Source organism: Adiantum capillus-veneris, chromosome 22 (genome assembly GCF_014529385.1).
Source record: "Adiantum capillus-veneris isolate H3 chromosome 22, ASM1452938v2, whole genome shotgun sequence".
Taxonomy (NCBI): domain Eukaryota; kingdom Viridiplantae; phylum Streptophyta; class Polypodiopsida; order Polypodiales; family Pteridaceae; genus Adiantum; species Adiantum capillus-veneris.
In genome coordinates, this window is record NC_140952.1 from 143,100,456 (window position 1) to 143,117,763 (window position 17,308).

At 40.4% G+C, this 17,308-nt stretch overlaps 1 protein-coding gene and 2 pseudogenes across 1 annotated transcript; 2 read left to right on the forward strand and 1 right to left on the reverse strand.

The window, feature by feature from the left end:
• The window catches only part of LOC147430358 (small ribosomal subunit protein uS10y pseudogene), a 49,068-nt pseudogene extending 40,233 nt beyond the window's left edge, over window positions 1-8,835 (reverse strand).
• Window positions 8,836-9,608: 773 nt separating this feature from the next.
• Window positions 9,609-12,004, forward strand: LOC147430359 (small ribosomal subunit protein eS8-like; annotated as a pseudogene).
• A 521-nt stretch (window positions 12,005-12,525) lies between these two features.
• On the forward strand, window positions 12,526-15,244 carry LOC147430360 (thioredoxin-like 2-1, chloroplastic). The gene is made up of 4 exons (XM_086494830.1): window positions 12,526-12,829; window positions 12,953-13,144; window positions 13,833-13,997; window positions 14,424-15,244. The coding sequence occupies exons 1-4, from the start codon at window positions 12,665-12,667 to the stop codon at window positions 14,562-14,564; spliced, it is 663 nt and encodes a 220-aa protein (XP_086350956.1). The 5' UTR covers window positions 12,526-12,664; the 3' UTR covers window positions 14,565-15,244.
• Window positions 15,245-17,308: the final 2,064 nt, after the last annotated feature.

The following is a 17,308-nucleotide window of genomic DNA, read 5'->3' on the forward strand; positions in this document are numbered from 1 at the left end:
TGTAACATTTAATGGCCTAGTAACTTGTGTGCCCGGGGGATTCACCATGGAAAACTTACTGCACCAGTAAGTGCAGGGGAGGGGGTTTTTTTACAAGTTGCATAAGCGTATAAGTTGGGGACAGGCCCCCAATAATTTATCTTCCAAGCTTCAAAATAAGGGAGGGGGGTATCATATTTAGAGAGGGGGGGGGGGGACTTGACCCGGGTTGATTACTTGTAACGATTGGTCCCTGGTATGCACTATAACTTAGATGAATTTAGGGGAAGTTTTTTTTCAGGTCACACATCAAATTTTGCATCAAGTCGGTCATAGATAAAGACTGATTTGGAGCAGGTCAAGGATTGATTTACACCAGCTTTGGATGGGAGGGGGTTTTTTTACAAGTTGCATAAGCGTATAAGTTGGAGACAGGCCCCCAATAATTTATCTTCCAAGCTTAAAAATAAGGGAGGGGGGTACCATATTTAGAGGGGGGGGGGGGGGGGGGGGGGGGGGGACCCGGGTTGATTACTTGTAACGATTGGTCCCTGGTATGCACTATAACTTAGATGAATTTAGGGGAAGTTTTTTTCCAGGTTACACATCAAATTTTGCATCAAGTCGGTCATAGATAAGGACTGATTTGGAGCAGGTCAAGGATTGATTTACACCAGCTTTGGATGGGTCAAAATTTGACGAGTATCCAGAATGCAGGTTGATCAGGCATATAGATGGAAAGTCAAACTAAGACACATTGAGGGTACATCTAGTTATCAACATAAGTGGTTCCTTAGTACATTGCCAGTCACTATGCTACACACTCTTTGACTAGTTTGATTCAATTAGATCATGTGAGACCTAAATTTTATATGTAAGATACGGATATGATAGTTTTCTTCATTGATTGTTGTATAAGTGTAGAAAGGGGGGGTCATATTCCCTAATATGAGTCGTATATAGGGGTTTTATCAAAGTTGTCCACTCGCAGGTGGCATTCCATTTTGTATATAGAGTGAATCCCCTAGGCTTGTGTGTAGCGAAAAATAGCATGAACATAGTGAGCATTTCATTAGAGTAGACTCCTAATGAGAATAACAAGAGTGCTTGTGTGGAGAGAGCAACAAAAAGTATAACACCTCGTTAGATAGCATGAACAATACTTCAAAACAGAGAGAAATTAAACTATTGACAACAGTTGAGGACCCGATTTACATGGAGCCAGTCCCCCCTCCAAAAGGCTTTGTATTATGGTTTCTCCCATCAAGAGAGCAACAAAAAGTATAACACCTCGTTCGATAGCATGAACAATACTTCAAAAGAGAGAGAAATTAAGCTATTGACAATAGTTGAGGACCGGATTTACATGGATCCGGTCCCCCCTCCAAAAGGCTTTGTATTATGGTTTCTCCCATCAAGAGAGACATTTTACAATACAATTCTTTGTGTTCCTTCAATACTAGCTAGTGCTATGAAGATGGAAACTTCAAGCACTCGGCACGGCACTTATTAAACACAACATCAATTCCCTCACAGTCTCAGACCCAAGACCTCACACACCTTCGAAAATGGTGAGAGCTAGCGGGGTATGAGAGTAGATTGAGAGGAAGAAGGAGTATTCTTACGAGAAAGATGTACATCTCCTCACATAATCACTCATATTAGCATAGCTTAGCTTAGTAATTAGCATGGTAGAGGAGATGAGAATGCATTGAAGCTTGGCTCTTTGGTTGGACTTGCATCACAAAGCCAAGAGTTGTTGGTGTAGGCCTCCCTTCTCACAAGCTTGGAGTACCTAGGTGGTAAGCTTTCCATTAAAGCTTGAGAAGGAGAGAGAGAGAGTCTTCTTCCTTCACACATAGATTGTGTGGGTTTGTAAGTGAATAATGCCTTGAGAAAAAAATCAGCCCCCTCTCTCTCTTGGTCGACCCCTCTTGTTAATTGCTCATGCTCACACCCTATTGGACCTCCCCATGCTTAGCCAATGGAAATTAAGCAGCAGAAGTGATAGCCTTCTGAAATGTGTCCCCTTTCCCCTTTTATGAAATATTATCTAATTAATTAATGCAACTAAACTCTCATTGGACCCCTTTCTCTCCTGGCCAATAGGAATCAGGCAAGCCATTGGGCTGTTGAATGCTCATTGGACGGACCCCTTGGGAGACTGTCCAATAGTCTTCAAGAGAGATTAATTCTTATTGGTTCTTTTATTAAGTGTTTTTAAATTAATTAAACTAGGTTTACTCTAGCCTAATTCTCATTGGTCCACCTCCAAGGCCATCCAATAGGATTTGAGTACACCTTGTGAGCATCTGGGCTAGGGAGATGACATGTGTCCCTCTTTCCCCTTGTGTGCAAAGGAAGCTTGTGAGTGTGTGTGCTTGTGTTTCTCTCTCATCCGCTACTTCTTGGGCTCGCCCCCTCCTATGTAGGAGTTGTGAAGACTTTTTGGGACACACACAAAGCATCCCATTTCCTAATCTTTTGACCGTTGGACACAACCTTTGAATTTTGGAACCTTCGCATTTTGGAAGTCTTAATGGGCTGAACCTTAGGGTCTTTTAAGCCCATTGTTGCACATTGCTCTTTTGCAGATGCCCCCCCCTTTGGATCCCTACTTTCCCTCCTTTATCCCTACTGTGGTCAGTCTGTTAGCTTAACCAATATCCTAGCTTTTTCTTCCCTGGCACTTTCCCATATTAAATGATCAGTTTAACATGAGAAAATCATTTAGGAGAATTAGATATTAGTTATTATGACATTACCTCTCTCTCAAAATCATAGTCATCCTCGACTATGGGGTAGAGAAGATAAAGCATATTCATTAGTCCTTTTCTTAGCGGGCAGAGGATCCCTATGTTACCCTTCGACATCGTTCCAGAATGGATGACTAGTCCATTTGGCGCTTGAGAGCCTAAGCTGCTGCAAGCATGTCTGCACATTAGTCCTATCAATCTTCCATAGTAGAGTGACAAGTTCTACTTGGTGTTTGGGAGATGTCGTCTCCGCAAACTTGATCTAAGCATGCATACTACTTCATTTTTGTGCACATTAAAGAAAAAGAGAGTCTTATAAGACAAACTTTGTTCATTTTTAACATTTGTACATTTGCTTACTCTTGGGAAGCATTGTAAGCATTGACAAGGTTTAGTTTATCCTTTGATTGTATGCCTTGCATCCATCTAGCATCTTCAAAAGGATAATTCTTAAACTTAATAAGATATCGTCGGATAGTTTTACCGCCTCTTAGTACCTTATCTTCATGTCGGAGAATGGACTCAGGCTGCAGCACCTCTTCTTGGTCCTCGATCTCCGGTGGGTCTTCAATAGTTGGTTCTTGAGGTGGCTCTCCTTTGTAAGGCTTTAATAGGCTCACATGGAAAGCGTTGTGTATGAGCCAATGGTTGGGCAACTTGAGGTGATAGGCCATCTCATTGATTGGCCTAAGAATATGGAAGGGACCATAATACCTTTTTGCTAATTTAGCACACCACTATGGAAGGGACCATAATACCTTTTTGCTAATTTAGCATAGTACTTTTGGTGTCCCGTAGGATTCTTGCCCATCGTGTGCCTTAATCGAGCTTTGGGAAGTTTTAATAAGACCCAATCATTTTCTTTAAAGGCTTGGGCTCTTTTGTGCTTATCAACAGCAGCCTTTTGCCTTTGCTGTGAGATAGAGATAGCATCCTTAATCTTTTGAAAAGATTTTTGTAGGTTTCGGCTATACTCATCTACAACGAAGATCTTCCCGTGTACCTTAAGTAGCAGGGTACTTTTTAATCTTCCCTCAATTACCTCAAAAGGTGCTTTTTCCATAGAAGTATGTACAGTGTTATTGTAGGCATACTCCACTAAGGGTAAGTACTTCTCCCATTGGGACCCACTAAGGGTAAGTACTTCTCCCATTGGGACCTTTGATCTACTTCCGTTACATAGGCTTTTAGTAGATCAAGAATTGTTAGGTTAGCTATTTCACTTTGGCCATCCGTTTGTGGGTGATAGGCCGAAGAGAAATTTAGCCTTGTCCTTAAATTCTCAAAGAGACCCTTCCAAAAATTACTCGTCATTCTAGGATCTCCATCTGACACTATGGACATTGGCAAGCCATGGTACTTGAAGATTTGTGAAATGAAGAGGGTTTCCATTTGATGGGCTTTGATAGTCTTTTGAACAAGTATAAAATGAGCTTGTTTATTGAACCTGTCTACTATCGTCCATATTCCGGTATTCCCATGGATAGACTTAGGCAATCCAAAGATAAAATTCTCTCCCATGGTGGATTAGGGATTGGCAAAGGTTGAAGCAATCTAGGTTGCTTCCCTCTATCAAACTTTGTCTTTTGGCATACCACACGTTTAGAAACATACTCTTGTATGTTTGCTTTCGTGGTAGGCCAATAGAAATATGTTTCAATACCTTTTAGGGTAGATTGAATCCCTCTATGCCCCGCATAAGGAGGAGCATGAGATTCATAAATTATTTTCTCACGTAGTGAGTTAGTAATGCATAGTCTATTGCCATAGAGAAGATAAGCATCTTGTAAAGTAAATGGTTCCTCTTTTTTCCCTAATGCAAGGGCCAACTGAAATCACATCTCTAAAATTGGGATCAATAGCATACTCATCTATCATTGAAGATAGATCATTGTGAGTTGCTATGGAAACCGCATTCACTCTCGGCCGTCTTGAGAGTGCATCGGCTACTTGATTATGCTTGCCAGCAATGTGAGAAATATGAAAATGAAATTGCGAAAGGAAATTTTCCCACCTCATTTATTTGTCGGAGAGCTTGGTCTGCATCATGAAGTACTTAAAGACTTTGGTGATCAGTTCGCAGAATGATCAGTGTAGTCTACATCCATAAAGCCTGCCACAAATGGCTTCTGCTTGCCAAAGCACCCCGCTTTTTTCCAGGATTTGCCATGTACCTGCTAACCACTTCCACAACAAATGAAATATTGGGATGTGTAGCCACCATAGCATACATCAAACTACCAACATCTGAAGCATAAGAAATCATGGCCAGTTCAACCTTTTCATCATCATCTAGATGTAGGGGTATCTATTGCACTAAGTTTCACTTATGGAGGCAATGGTACACCAATTGCTTTCCCCCCCCCCCCCCCCTCCATATGAAAACGCTAAAAACCTTGGATACATATACTTGCTACAAAAGATCCTTTAAAGGAGACCTTTTGACCTGTCCTTGAATATATGCATTCCACGAATATGATGGCCTCATCAAGATCCTTCATATGAAAACTGTTGTGTAGGCTTTTCCTCAACATGTCCAATGCATGAACATTTTGGCCTGCAATCATCATATCATCCACATACAAAACCAAGATAATCAGACTGCCATCTTGGTATAGAAGCAGTGATCAATCTGACTCTTGTTGAACCCTTGAGATTGCATGAACGTATCAAAATTTTGATACCATTCTTGAGGTGCCTATTTTAGCCCATACAAACTCCTTTTGAGTTTACATTCCTTCCCTTTTGCGACAAAACCTTTACGTTGTTGCATATAGATTTTCTCATGCACATCACCATGTAAAAATGCATTCTTTACATCCATTTGTATGAGTTCCCAATCCCTTGATGAAATCAAGCCCAAAATGATCCGCAAAGTAGTCATCTTGACTACGAGAGAAAAGATCTCATCAAAATCAATTTCGTGTTCCTGCTTGTATCCTTTGACAACCAGCCATGCCTTGTACTTTACCGAGGAACCAAAAGTGACTTTCTTTTTGTAAACCTATTTGCATGGAAAAACTTTGTACTTTTGGAAAATGCACCAAATCCCAAGTATCATTCTTCTCCAGAGATTCTATTTTTGACAACATGGCATGTCGAGACTAGCCAATGCTTCCTTGAAGCAAGACGGTTCATCACAATCTATCAACAGGACATAATCAACACCATGAAAAAATATGTATGGCTGCCTTGATGGTCGGGTTGAACTTTGAACCAAAGGCTCTATATTTACAGCTTGCTGTCCACCTGTAAATCTGTAGCTTGCTATCCTACCATTTCAGAGTGTCAGACTGACCAACTGATTTAAACTGTCCAAAGTCTGACTGTCCTTTCTTGTGTCCTTCATGCGAGTCTCTCAGTTTTGATTGTCCTAATTTGTGCTTCTTCAATTGTGGACTATGATGGGAAATTTTTGGCTGAGCATTTTTAGCACCATTCCCTGTACTTTTTGGAACATCATCAGTAATATGCTGCTAATCATTGGGCATACACTGCTACCCAAAAGGTAGATCTTCTTTAAAAAATAACTCTAATGACTTCTTCAATCCTTTGAGGTTGGTTGTGCATGCGATCCTCCGAAAAGATTACATCATAGCTGTGGAAAATTATCCTCTTTTCGAGATCCCATAATATATACCCCATTTCACCATTGTCACCATATCCTAGGAATACACGCTTACAAGACTTTGGCTCCAACTTGTTGCGATCTTCCTTTCAGATGTGCAAAAAAGCTTTGCAACCAAGCACTCTCAAATGAGCATATGAAGGTGGCTTGCTTGGCCACGCTTTCAGGGGAACTCCCCTACCCAAAGACCTATGTGGTGACTAATTAATCAAATGTATGGCTATCATAACAACTTCTACCCAAAAACCATTGGGTAACACATCATGAGACATCATACATCATACTTTTTCTTGAATAGTCTATTTCACCCGCTCTACAACACCATTTTGCGGTGGATTATGAGGTGTGCAGTCAACTTCCTCTTTATCCCTTTACTATCACAGAAATCTCGGAAAGACTTTGACACGTACTCAACCCCATTGTCAAAGCACAACCACTTTACCTTATCTTGACCTTTTTTTCAGCAAAAGCCACAAAGTTTTTGAACTTATCCAGGGACTCATCCTTATGTTGGATCGGATATACCCACACCTTGTGGGTAGCATCATCCACAAAGGTAACAAAATACTACCTTCCCCCTAAAGGTAGCCCTGGCATCTAATATACATCATACCAAAGGAAACATTTTTAGGGATAAACTAATTGGGTAGGATTTTAATTGCATGTTGAAGATGAAATGACGTTGGCAAGGAATTGAATGATTTAATGGTTGAGGAATTCGGAAACAAGCACAAGGAAACAAGAACTACTACCCAATAGAAAATATGTAGAATGCTTTCAGATTACAGCAAATCAAATGGTATCTTGAGAGGGTGTGTGTACTAGTTAAGCAAGAATACATTTCAAAGGAGAATTTTGCAATTTTACATGCACCAAAAAAAGGTTTCTGTAAAGATAAGTTGGGAAAATCTACTCTTTCATAGGTTTCATTGAAATATGTCAAAAGAAAAAAAGAAAGACATAACAAAATATATTTTAGACTTTTTAATTTCTTTACAATACCATGTGATGGGAATGAATACATTGATGGCAATGAGGAATTCCAAACCTCAAGCAAGTTCTTACGAGACTGATCAAAACAGAGGAAGTTAAAACTTAGGAAATTATAAAGCATTGAGAGTAATTTTCAATACTTGTGCACGCTATAATGAGAGGGTGAAAGTATGTGTTTCTATATAGTTCAAACATTGTAATATCACGTTATAATTTCAATAGTGCCATTACAGTGTGTATGAAGCTTTGCTAAAATTTATGCATTAAATCTAAACTTTTATTTGTGTTTGATATGGCTTCTCTACCTTTAAAGCGCTCGCCATGTGGAGATAATTTTTTTTTAAAAAAAAATGAACTTACCAAATTTATGGTAATAATGTTAAAAATTAGTGGTTGTTGCTAGCTCTATTTGAGAAGCTTTATTGGAGGTGTGTTTTGCATTGTCCAAAATGCTACCTTCTTGCTCTTCTCTCTCTCTCTCTCTCTCTCTCTCTCCTTCCTTCGCCCTGTGATCGAACTTGCCTCCCGCAATACTAAACATTCAATGTGGTTGCTCTCTCTCTCTCTCTCTCTCTCTCTCTCTCCTTCTCCTCCCCCCCCACCCCACACACACACACACACACACATTAAACAACTCTCTTGGGAGTGTTCTTGAGATGTTCCTGAGAGTGTTCATGTGATCAAACTTGCCTCCCACATTACTCAATACTCAATGTGGTTGCTCCCTCCTCTCTCTCTCTCTCACACACACACACTCACACACACACACACACACACACACACACACACACAAACGCCTCTCTTGGGAGTGTTGCTATGATGTTAAATTTTCTCTTGCTCTTCTCTCTCTCTCTCTATCTATATGTGTGTGTGTATATATATATATATATATATATATATATATATATATATATATATATATATATATATATATATATTCATCATTCTTGTAGTCAATAATTCAAATACAAATCACCAATCACCAATCATAAAAAATCAAACACTTTGTAGCAGTCTATGCCGACAAGGATAGCTAGAGATAACTCTCTCTCTCTCTCTCTCTCTCTCATTCACACACACACACCTCTCTCTCTCTCTATCACACACACACACACACACAATCCGTTATGGGAACCTCTACTTTGACTCTTGGCTCAATGACCGTAATAGATGTAATCTGCTTCACCACCTAAAAGGAGCTATGAAGATCAATACCCTCTTTTGCACTCACAGTTCAAATCATTCCCATGTGTTGGTACAAGACTTATGGGTGGTGATGTGCAACACTTTGGTGGGCATTCTCACAAGTCCTTTAACTTTTAGCTTCTTGTATGTTGAGCCTCAAGCAAGTTTAGCACATGCTTTTTCAATATTCTTGATAGTCTTTGCTGACAAAGTAATTCGGATTCTATAAACAGGTTCTTCAGCTTCCTCAAGACCGGCCTTACTAGCCTTCATGGGATTCATAGTCATTGTCATTATGTCCAGACAAACACCAGCTCCTCTGTTGGCCTCTTTTTGAGAGGACGATGCTCACATACTTTTGCCCCAATTTTTTTCTCTATGCGAGAAACTGTGTGTGTTTGTGTGTGTGGCAGTTGATGTTGACGTGGAGAGAGAGAGAGAGAGAGAGAGAGAGAGAGAGAGAGAGAGAGAGTAATTAAAAAAAGGACATTTTGACTTGCAACCTTGCGATAAGGATCCAGGACTACTCGTCGATGGCGAGCTACTACTGGAATCTCTCTCTCTCTCTCTCTCTCTCTCTCTCTCTCTCTCTCTCTCTCTCTCTCTCTCAACTCTTGACTTCTGAATAGCCGTTACAACTTCAAAAAATGCAGGGCATGGTGAGATGCCCAAAATAATATACACATTTTCATGCTCTACAGGAAAGAACCCATCGCATGTTAGGTAACAATCTTCCATTGTACATCTTGTCCAAGAGGGGTCTCTACTCTGGCGTTCGCAGAAGACCCTTGTTTGCTAACCCAGTGGCAAAACAAATAGGAAAAAGCAACTTATGCAACTTGCCACGTCGATAATAATTTTTACATACGTCCTTCTGAGGCATATTTTCTGCATCTCAAGCTGTATTGCTCTCGTTCCAACACCCAAGCATATGGAGGAGAGAAACCCCCTACGTGTAAAAGTAGGCACCCCCATTCTCTTGCAAGAAGGATCACCAATATGCTACAAGGAGGAGCATCTTTGGGTTCATCGGCTTGAAAGCTTTCAAGTTGGTGGGTTTCGTAGGAATGGAGGCATGGACGATCGATGGTGTGAGTGCATTTTGTAAAGAGAGAGGCATATTGTGAAGGGAATGAGGCATATTATGAAAGGAATATCTTTGAAGGAGAAGTTCAAAGTGAGTGAAGGCTGAGAGCAACGGAAATGAACACATGGTGGCATTGAGAATGCAGAAACTCTTTAAAATGCAAGCGAACAGGAGAAGCATAGGCACTCCACGGTAGCACAAAGTGAGAGAGAAACTGCAAGGAAATGGAGAGAGAGAGAGAGAGAGAGAGAGAGAGCACAAAAGAGTTACGTCCAAGCTCGACCGTAGGATTGGTACTCCACGCATAATAGGTGGGCAACAACTGGAGGCAAGAAGAAGACATGGCGCAAGAAAAGGAAATTTGAGCTGGGTCAACAACCAGCCATAACAAAGATGTCCAGTAACAAGACATGGGGTTCAGAAGCAACGACTAGGAAGACCCGTATCTTAGATTTTTTCTACAATGCATCCAATAATGAGCTAGTTAGGATGGCGCAAACGCTTGCAAAATCTGCCATTGTTTAACTTGATGCTGCACCTTTCCACTAGTGGTGTTCCCAACACTTATATGGGGTGGACTTGGGCAAGAAGAAAAGAGTTGTCAGTCCCAAGAAGGAAGCTGAGGACACGGATGCTACCGTAGGTGAAGGGGAGAAGAAGCAAAGCAAGCTACATGTCTAGTGGAAGATATCTGCTCGTAATGAGGATTGCAAATTAGATCCTCATCTCGGGGATCAAATTGTAAGTGGACGCTTTTTGGCTTGCATTATATCTCGTCCTGGCCAATGTAGGCAAGCCGATGGTTACATTCTTGAAGGAGAATTATGCTCTCTCTCTCTCTCTCTCTCTCTCTCTCTCTCATTCTTGAAGGAGAATTCTGCTCTCTCTCTCTCTCTCTCTCTCTCTCTCTCTCTCTCTCTCATTAGGCCTAGAAACGTGAGTGCACCCACAGAAGCTGCAGGGGCAAAAAATTCAAGATTTTTTAATCTTTATTCCTTTTTGACAATTGAGATCCGTTTTTGCGTGCTTAGCATGTAATTTGTCATAGGTTACCTTGCAAAAAAAAGGCAATTATGTCTACAGATAATGAAGCAATTCATCTCCAAAGCCTACATAATCAACCCAAATTCTTACTATTTAGCATCTTATATTAATAAGCAATGAGTCTTCTTATGAAAAGCTACGAACTTTTTAATCTTTGGAGAAATTTAATTTCACAACCAGGGGTGTTTTGGGAATTTTGGAAAATTTGAAGGGCATTTTGGGAATTTATGACAAAGTATTAGGGGTATTTTGGGAAATTTTGAAATTTGTGGGGTATTTTGGGAATTTCCACAAATTAGAGGGGTATTTTGGTAATTTTTCCTTTAAACATTTAACAAACTAAAAAGTCACAATGTCAAGGATTGGCTCCGAGTCATCACTTCTAAGAAGAACAGAAATGTGTACGAATTGAGATACTTCAATATTGCAAAATGAAAGAAGAAGAAGAATAAGATTGTTTTAACATCGTAGGAGACTATCCCGAGAGACCTTAAAGATCTATTCGACGTGTGTGTGTGAGTGTGTGTGTGTGTGTGTGTGTGTGTGTGAGAGAGAGAGAGAGAGAGAGAGAGAGAGAGAGAGAGAGAGAGAGAGAGAGAGAGAGCGCAGTGCTCACAAAAGACATTTTTAGAAACTAATGGGAAAAGGAGAGCATTGGAAATCTCTTGGTTTTTAGTGAAAATTTTAGGGTCTTTACCATTAAAATCCTCTAGCTTTAGCAGAGTAGAAAAGGGTAGATAAAGATCAATAAAGGGAGTATAAACTTTGAGCCATATGCATTGGAATTTTTCTTTGGTGCAAGGTTAGGTGACCCTCCAAAGTAGCCGAGAATTTTTAATTTTTGTCCTTCAAAAATACAATAAAGGCGGTCTGCTCGTTTTTGGTTGTTTAGCTTATGCTTTGGTGCCACAATGCAATGCAAAAAATTGGATGATAAGACTATCAAATGCATTTTTGTTGGTTCCAATCCTGAAAGCAAAGGTTACATGTTAACCATTCGCAAACAACACGTATCTTGGTTTTACGAGATGTTGTATTTGTGGAAGATTCTATTCAACCTTTGTTATCATGTAACAGAGACAATTTTATAAGCTTACAAGACGTTTATGACACTTTGTTGCCTATTTTTAATGGTGAAAACTTGAATGTAAGTTCCAATGAGGCAAATGTACAACCCATGGGGTTTTTCATAAAAGTTATAGACCAACGGATAATGTTTCCTAATTAATCAACCAACTAATGTGCATCCAATTTACTATCACGCAAGTTTCAACTTAGTTACATTAAGTTTAAAAGGATGTGTTGAGCATATGAGTTATTTGTGTAGACTAAAGAGCAAAAATGGATTAGATTTGGTTACCAAAAAACTATATTGAGTCACGAAAGCCGTGACAATGGAAATATTCAGTCTTAACAATGCTTAAAGGGTTACAAGATCTCGCAACCAAAACACCATCGACCTTCTGATCTATCCACCAAGCCCTTTAACGCTCCTGATTTTAACTTGCCACTTTTTAAGTATAACATTTGTGAACACACATCCTCCGGGCAGCTTGATTGGGGGTAGTGCTCCCGTGCAATCTGAACAGACCATTAGGCATCTCAAGAATGACAACGTTGACCAAGACACTACCACGCCCCTCGTGATGGAATGCCTCCAAAGCAAGCTGCGTAGGAACATTGCGCTTCGCAAGCGGCCTCATCCAATGGATGGATGATTGGATAAGGCTGCCAGTTTTTGAGCACGTCGCGCGCGCGCGCACGGGAAAAAGGTAAAGCGCAAAAGGGCGGAGGACCAATCACGTTAGAAACTTTTAGAGCCTAGGCCCTTTTGGGGCGACCTTGTCAGCAGCCGACTCTCCTGACTCCTCAGCCGAGCACGCGGCATGACCTGGTTCGCTACGAACTTTCTTCCTATAAACGATTCCGATTCTGGTTGGGGTATTTGGGATGTAGGAAGAGAGGAAGCTTCAACCGAGCGAAATTCCTGACATGTCGACCGTAGCTGTGGCGGATCCAACCTCATCATCAGCATTCTCGATGAATAGCTCCCGGGTCAAAGATGCAGCATCTCCTTTCCCAAGGCACACAGATCGATGTTTCCTTCGGTCCCTGATCAAGACCTATACTTTTCCTCAAAGGCAGAAGTTTCTGCAGGTAGATCAGTGGCAATCAAGACTTGTGAGTCCGTATTGTGTGTGTGTGCATGCGAGAGAGAGAGAGAGAGAGAGAGAGAGAGAGAGAGAGAGAGAGAGAGAGAGAATTAGCAGGTTTGTACAGGTGAAGGCTACCCTCGGCTACCCAGCTTCTGTATCATGGTGGAAGAAGGGTGGGCAACACGGCAACATGCTGGAGATAAGCTCAAGCGACCAGTTCTACGATGCCCTTGGTGCAGCTGCTTGTCAAGAGAAGCTGGTTCTGGTGGATTTCTATTCAGTTGGCTGCCGTTCCTGCAAAGCATTATATCCCAAGGTGTGTGAAAGGATCTCCTCATTTTATGTTCAACCAAGTCAAGCTTTTGTCTTTCTGCACCTGGCACAAAGTGGTGATTGTTTTCTGCAAATGTGTCTTTGATGTCTTTTTTAATCAAAGTCTGATTCCAAGCAAGACATGCCTTGGGAGCTATATGCTCTGAAAAAGAATTTGCTATCATGACAATCTATAACATTACTTGACCACAATTAAATCTGAACCTGGCCTTTTAAACCAGTCACATTGATATCAGTGTATGTACAGAGGCAGATAATCTCCAGAGGTTTATTTGTTTACAGTTTGGCTATCCTCCTTGTGATTATGGAAGAACGTGAAATTTTTCCTGCATTCCATGGCAAACTTTGCCAATGGCCAGGGAAGTCCAAAGAGAGCAATAGATACTGGGACCAATAAGTATCTACAGAGTGAGACTGGCAGATTGTGCATAAAGGTCAAATGCATGTTCTCGTAGCACGTATCTAACATCTATGTCACATGTAGCATGAATTTTTGGCCTATTAGTCGGTGTTAAGTCTGGGGATGATGTTGCTTGTCTAGGAAGTAGTGGTTATGGTTGATGATTGTCTCCTATTTTCCTGCCTTTTGCATTTAATGTGACATTTTCTAACAAAAATAAGTCGTATACTTGTAACTTATTTCCTCTTTTTATTTTTTGCGATTTGAGCAGATTTGCCAGCTTGCTGCAGAGAATCCAAACATAGAGATTCTTACAGTTAATTTCTATGACAACCTTGCATTTTGTAGGAGTCTCAACATCAACGTACTCCCTTTCTTCCATTTCTATCGTGGCTCTGAGGGCCGCATTGATGCTTTTTCATGTTCTTTGTCTAAGGTACGTTATGGCTTTGAAATTTGTTTTTGTTCATTCCTTTATTAAATACCATTTACATTTCAAAAATGTGATGCCATAAATGATGCCAAATTACTTGTACCTCCTGTGCTTGCTGTGTTGTGGGTTATTTTGTAGCCAGTGACATCTTCAGCCTTGTGAGTGAGTACTTAGAATTGCACTGCTGAGATTAAATTATTTCACACATGTGAGTGCATGTGCGGCTGGGCTGTATGGGTATGACAGTGGAGCCAAGTGATGTAATGGGACTGCATAATTCAGCAAAGTCGTGATTATGTCCACTTCAAGAAAACATCTTCATAATGTTGTTAGCTGTGGCTTAGAGTGGAATGGTTGTCGGGTCTGTTGTTAATCTTTTAGGCAAGGCTCAACCATACAATGTAACCCCCTGTTACTTTATATGTGCAGATTGATAAGCTAAGGGCAGCTGTGGCAAAGTATCAAGCTGATTCGCCTTTTCTCACAAACAAAATTGGTTCCTCCTGTTCTGAGCTACCAAAGGAGCTCGTTCTATTGTCATCACTAACGAGTGTAGGGGCAGCTGCTTGATCACATGGACCAGCGTCTTTACACAAGTATTCATCAACAAACCATTCTTTGGCCAACTTTGACAGCCACCACATTTCATCTAGGTAGCTGGCCACCATATTCTTCAACTAAATTGTTCATAGTTGTATAAAATGCTCTTGTTACACAGACAAGCACAACATATCATGGCCTTGTACATAAGACACCCCCAGTGGGATTCTCTGAAGTAAGATTGTCAAGGGGGGAAATGCTACAGGGCTTGACCAGTCAAGTGTCATCCATTGGTGGTGTCTCTTTGCTGGAAATATCCTTCTGCGGCCTTTGCCTAAAGTTTCTGGTCGATGTTTAGGTGAAAGAATCCCACCACTTTCTCTTGGTGCAGGTGCATTTCATGCTCCTAGCTTGTAACATTTTCAACTTCAACCGCAGCAATCCCATCCCCCCAATCCCTCCCCCAAACCTGTTAGCATTGATATCCCCCTTCTTGTGCTCTACAGTTGTATAGATTGTATTGGGTGCCTATTATGTGACAGTGATCCCAGTTTGGTTTCCTTTGCTCTTGCTTTAACAAACTTTCATCAACAAGCCAGGGAGTTTTGGCTTTTTACAAAGGCAAGGGCACTTCTTGAAGGATCTATCCTGATGACCTTTATCTCACACTCGTTGATTCAAAAAAAGGAAACCAGAGAGATTGTATTGTATGTGTACATTCTTTACATTGGCGGGCTTTGTCATTATTTTGATGTAGCAATGTAAGGAATTTGACGCTAAATTTCATTCTTCGGGAGGGGATAGGTCAGGAGTTTAACAATTGTTTTCGGATAACGATGAGAACTGAACGAGTGAAAAGAGCGCAACATTACAACCTGGTGGTAACGAACGGAAAGGAGACAGCTGAGGCCAGAGCCGATTCAGCATACCACCGAGGAAAATTGACATAGAAGCGGAGGGATTTACATATCATCCAGAGAGATGATTACAAAGCGATGAGGAGGGATCACTTGACATTGGTTCTCAACATGTGACCCCCATACAGTGCAATTGTTTTCGAACACTTCCCATGCCCATTGCCATTCTCATTCAGCAAGTAACAAGCTTTCTTTAAGGGCATCGATAATAAGAGTTTTTACACTTGAAAAAAGACCAATTGGCATATAGAACAATGATTTTAGATACCACTACCTTCTAGAGTATCCCATATTGAGGCACGATCCATTTAACAATGTCTTTAGTGATCCTTAATGAGGTAAAAAAAATACCAAGCCAAGTATATCTATTACATATGTTGGATTATTCATGGCTTTTAAGTTCAACTTGAGTGTGTAAGTACTGCTGGCATATAGAGCTATTTATGATTTTAGATATTAGAGTTTTCTAAAGTATCATGTATTGAGGTGAAGACTCATTGGCAATGTACTTAGAGATCCCTAATGGTGTAAAAACTACCAAGCCCAATACATCTTTTTCATATGTCTAGTTGTTCATGGCGTTTAAGTTCAAACCCAAGTGGCTTGACCTATAGGACACCCGGGTGCAGTAGATTAATTATGGTTGTTCTTCATTGGCCCATAGAGTAGATCTTTATCGAACCTTAAAATTGTACGAAAAATTGTTCCCTTCTGTTTGTGTGAAGTGTTGATCAATGTGTAATTTGTCAAGGATAGTTGGTTGGTTATCACAATGCCCTCTACAATATCACACGTTCATTTAAAGATTCATTGAAGGACCTTTGTGACTAATAAAATTGCTCCAAGCTCCTACATCCTTGTTCTCCACCCCATAGATCCTTGAGGCCTTTTGGGACTATTTGTACGACATTAAGAGTCATCTCTTCTCATGTTTGAGTGAGTGTATGTGACGACAGGAAACTTGAAATACCCTTTCTACCACCAAGGTGTAGTATATATATTGGTTATGTTAATACCATTTGAAGCATGTTGGAGCTTTCTTGAAGCTTCATAAAACAAGATTTGTTTCTTGTAGCCCACACTCGCTCACATGCTTGGATATTTGGTTTCAAAAAAAATTGTGGTAGAAACAAGAACACCTTTAGCATCTTGTGAGACAAACCAAGAACCCCAATGGATTGCACGAACATTCCACCATGCTAGCCAAGTTTCAACAGATGGTATCTAACTTGCTATAGCATATCCAACATGCAAAAATTTTCTTGTTTCAATCTTGCACTACTCTACGGCTAGCTCACTTGGTATGTGATTCCATTTATGGAAAAGTGCCTCACTCTTCTTGAAATGAAGGATGAATAAGTTTTTGTTTATGTCACACCATGCTTTGCTATGAAGGAAAAATACACGATGTTTCCTTTTCAAAACTTCAAAATTTTAGGCCCATCAAAGTAAACACAAATTGCAATCCAATTTGTGTTTGCTTCATCTACCATGAAGCCTCTAAATTTGGTTTCTCATATCTATATTTCTGAACAACTTCATTCAACATATTCAAAAATGCAATTTACACAGTTTTATCCTCGACTTTGAATTTATAAGTTGCAATTGTTTTAAGTTCTTACACGCATGGATCATATATATGTGCATACATTGAGGGCCACATTGATTCCATGTGCATATCTCCTCCAAATTTTCACATGGCATTGTCGTATTTATAAGGTTTAGTCCACTTTTTTGGTCCCAAAGTTGTCAGTTTGAAGACATGAGGTTGGAGATGTGATCCTAATTGTCTTCATAATAGCACACTACGAATATATAAATATTTGCACCTTTTTTGGATGGAAAGTATAGCCTCCA